Source organism: Eimeria maxima, genomic scaffold (assembly GCF_000499605.1).
Source record: "Eimeria maxima Weybridge genomic scaffold, Emw_scaff2012, whole genome shotgun sequence".
NCBI classification, from domain to species: Eukaryota; Apicomplexa; class Conoidasida; order Eucoccidiorida; family Eimeriidae; genus Eimeria; species Eimeria maxima.
This window is the reverse complement of record NW_013564899.1, coordinates 1-4148: the sequence shown is the minus strand read 5'-3', so window position 1 is coordinate 4148 and position 4148 is coordinate 1. Positions and strand designations below refer to the sequence as shown.

Genomic DNA, 4148 nt, shown 5'->3' with positions numbered 1-4148 from the left:
ATTTGTATTCTGCATGCGGGTTTGCTGCTGCTGCAGCGAAGAAGTGTTTGCTGTTTCTGTGGCTGTAGAAGAAGCAGCAGCAGCAGGTGCTGCTGCTCGTGATTGACCAGCAGCAGCAGCTGCAGCAGCAGCAGCTTGTGCTGCTGAACTAGCAGCAGCTGCTGCTTTTATATTTGGCCTAAACATTGCTCTAGCTGCTGCTGGAGCTGCTTCGGCTGTTGTTGCTGTTGCTGCTGTTGCTGCTGTTGCTGTTGTTGCTGTTGTTGCTGCTGTTGCTGCTGCTGCTGCTGCTGCTGCTGCTGTTTAGGTCTATTAGGTAGTTATAAGGTTAGATTAAGCTTCCTCTAAATGAAGGAAGTAACAGAAGAGGTTGTTAACAAACCCTAAACCCTAAACCCTAAACCCTAAACCCTAATCGCTAAACCCTAAACCCTAAACCCTCGAGTATTAATATTCCATACAAGCTAACTGGTGCCAGGGTTTGCTGCTGCTAGTGTGGGGATTGGCTAATAATTAGCAGCAGCAAAAGAAGAAAAAAGAATAAAATAAAATAAATAAAAAAAAGAGAAAAAAAACAAAGAAGGAAAAGATAAATTATATATGCATGCAGTAGCTATATGTCTTCTTCTTGCATGCAGCAGCAGCAGCAGCAGCAGCAGCATGTAGTACGATGGATGCCTCGAGCACCGGCTTAGTTACCAGCAGCAGCAGCAGCAGCAGCAGCAGCCTTGCGACCGCAGCAGCAGCAACAATGCAGCAGCAGCGGCAGCCGCTGCTGCCGCTGCTGGCTGCTGCTGCTGCTGCCGCTGCTGCTGCTGCTGCTGCTGCTGCTGCAGGAGGCCAGATGGCATCTTTCGATGCTTTTTGTATTTGTTATTATTTAATTTAATAATTTATTTTCTTTTTATAAATAAAAAAGTATTATTAATAAGGATTTGCTGCTTGAATTGTGCTGCTGTTGCTGCTGCTGCTGCTGCTGCCAATTCCGTTGTGGCAGCAGAGGGAGGGTTGCAGCAGCAGCAGCAGCAGCAGCAGCTCCCCTATTCTTCCTTGATTCCCCTTGGGGTTGTAAAGTTGCATGGGGGTTTGCTGCAGCTGCTGCTGCTGGTACCCCTTATTTCTCCTTTATTTGCTGCTGTTGCTGCAGTTAATTAACTATTAACAGCAGCAGCAAAGGGTATTAAGGAAAAGGGAAAGAATTAACATTGCATACATCTCTTTTTTTTGCTTGCGCACCCGTGGTTCTCTACCTCGACAGCAGCAGCAGCAGCAGCAGCAGCAGCAACAGCAACAGCAGCAGCAGCAGCAGTTTCTGTTTGCGTCTGTTTGTGTTTATATCTCTTTTTTTAATCTATACAAACAAAAGAAGAAGATTATTGCTGAGTAGCAGCAAGAAGAGGGAAGTAACAGCAGCAGCAGCAGCAGCAGCAGCAGCAGCAGTCTTTGCCTTATATACAATAAGGCCTTGTTTGGAGCAGCAGCAGCAGCAGCAGCAGCAGGTTGTATATATAAAATATAATAATTATAGGTTTATAGATATAATTTATATTATAAAGGAATAAAATAAACAGCAGCAACAGCAAGACCAGCAGCAGCAGCAGCAGCAAACAGCAGAGCACCATCAAAGAACCTTATAAGATCAGGAGCAGCGGCAGCAGCATCAGCAGCAGCAGCAGCAGCAGCAGCAGCAGCAAATATATTTCTTGTGCTAAGGATGGGTTTATTAGACGGATTTGGTGCCCTCGTGGTGTGGGGCGCAGCAATTCAACTTTTCTTATCTCCAGCAGCAGCAGCAGCAGCAGCAGCAGCAGCAGGAGCAGCAAGAGGTGGTGGTGTAGTGGGCACGGGGGTCCGATCATCAACAACTACTACAGCTATAGGTACATCATCTGCGTCCTCTCCTTCTTATTTATCAACTAATAATAGTTATAATTATATAAATAATAATAATAATAGTAATAATAATGTATTATTAACAGAAGAAGAGGCAGAAGAAGCAGAGGAAGCACTAGCTGTATACGGAGAGGGAGCATTCAATACACTCAGCCGCGTACAGCTCGTGCACTTATTGCAGGGAGAGAATAAGAGAAGAAAACGTTTATTAAATATAACACGTTTATGTATGTTTATTGGTTATTTATTTATTGGATTTATTATCTTATTTATTGCTTATGGAGGGGATAAAGGATTAATACAATTTATACAACAAAAATTAGGTTATTTAGACAGCAGCAGCAGCAGCAGCAGCAGGGAGGTGCAGCAACTGCAGCAAAAAATACGTAATCTAGAGAATTTATTAAGAAAAAGTACGGAGAGAGGAGAAGCAGCAGCAGCAAGAGAGGAAAAATTAAGATCATCATTAGCAGCAGCAGCAGCAGGAGAGCGCAGCAAATTAGGTCTAAGTATTGAGCAGCTGCAGGCAAAGGTAACAGAACAGGAAACAAGGGAGAAATCGTTGCGGATACAGCTGCAGGAGGCAGCAGCAAAAGAAAAGAGACAAGGAGAAGAAATAAATAAATTAACCAAGGAAAAGGAGACACTTTCTGCTGAGGTTAATCGTCTTAAGGGAGAATTAGATAAGGGAGGGAAAAAAGAAAAAGGAAGGACTGTTTACCAGCAGCAGCAGCAGCCGCAGCAGCAGCAGCATGTGGTGCCACCGCCGCAGCCGCAGCCGCAGCAGCAGCCAATGATGCCACCACCACCGCAGCAGCAGCAGCAGCCTGCTGCAGAGCCACAGCAACCATTCACACCCTTCGCTCCTCCTCCTCCTGCTGCTGCTCCTCCTCCTGCTGCAGCAGCACCAACACCAGCACCAACACTAGCACCAACACCAGCACCAAGAGTAGTAGTACCTCCTCCTGCTGCTCCTGCTGCTCCTGCTGCAGCACCGGGTGTATCAATTACACAGCCTCCTTCTATTGCTGTACCTCCTCCTGCTGCAGCAGCAGTACCTCCTGCTGCTGCACCTTCTGCTGTTCCTCCTCCTGTTGCTACACCCCAATGGACAATGCCTCCTGCTGCTGCACCAATGCAGCAGCAGCAGCAGCAGCAGCAGCAGCAGCAGCCCTTCGCTCCCCAGGCTGGTCCCCAACAACCCTTTGGCCATACCCAATCGTTTAGAGGGTTTGGGGGCCCCCCTGGTGGCGGCTTCGGAGGGAGGCCCCACCAGAGGGCCTCATATTATGGTGGGGCCCCCCCTTCTTCTGTACGTCCTGGTTGGCCAGCAGCACAACCAGGGGGCCTCGGAGGGGGCCTCGGGGCTAGCCTTGGAGGGGACATGCAGCAGCAGCAGCCTATGTACGGGCAGCAGGGGGCCCAGCCTGCCCTATTCAGGTCCGCAACTGTTAAGGGACAGGGGCCCAGGGGATTCTTTAGGCGCCTAAGTAGGAAGGCCTCGCAATTCGGGGCTGCACTAGGAGGAGGCAGCAGCAGCAGCAGCAGCGGAGGAGACGGAGGAGACCCAGGCGCTGCAGGAGGTGCACCTAGTGAATGGTAAGAAGATACAGTAGTACATACATACAGCTCAGCTGCAGCAGCAGCAGCAGCAGCAGTAGATGCTGCAGCAGCAGCAGCAGTAGAAGATGCTGCAGCAGCAGAGTTAGAGCAGCAGCAATTTCAGCTGCAGCAGAAGCTTGAGTAGTTGGGAATGCAGCTGCAGCAGCAGGTGCTGCAGCAGCAGGTGCAGCAGCAGCAGGTGCTGCAGCAGCAGGTGCAGCAGCAGCAGGTGCAACTATTGCAGAGATTTCTGTAGTTGTTGGAGCAGCACAACAATATAGTACTTTATAATTGCAGCAGCAGCAATTGCAGCAACAGTAGCTGCTGCTGCTGCAGCAATTGCAGCAGCAGCAGCAGCAGCAGCAGCAGCAGCAGCAATTGTTTCAACAGGAGCAGCAGTCGTAGCAATTGCTTCAATTACAGCAGCATTAGCAATTGCAACAGCAGCAGCAATTGCAGCAACAGCAACAGCAGCAGCAGCAGCAGCAGCAGCAGCAGCAGTTGCTGTATAGTAGAGGATGGAGGAGAGGAAGAGGAATCTTTATTTAATTATTTTATCTCCTTAACAGACAAGAGAAAAAAAAGAGGAAAAAAAAAGAAAAAAAAAAGAAGAAAAAAAAAAGAAGAAAGAAAGGGAGACAATAATATATATA

At 48.3% G+C, this 4148-nt stretch overlaps 1 protein-coding gene across 1 annotated transcript; it reads left to right on the top strand.

The window, feature by feature from the left end:
* Nucleotides 1–1714: 1714 nt before the first annotated feature.
* EMWEY_00056870 (hypothetical protein) lies at nucleotides 1715–3496 on the top strand (the record flags this gene model as incomplete). Its single annotated transcript, XM_013480516.1, has 2 exons — nucleotides 1715–1880; nucleotides 2187–3496. The coding sequence occupies 2 exons, from the start codon at nucleotides 1715–1717 to the stop codon at nucleotides 3494–3496; spliced, it is 1476 nt and encodes a 491-aa protein (XP_013335970.1).
* Between the last annotated feature and the right edge of the window lie 652 nt (nucleotides 3497–4148).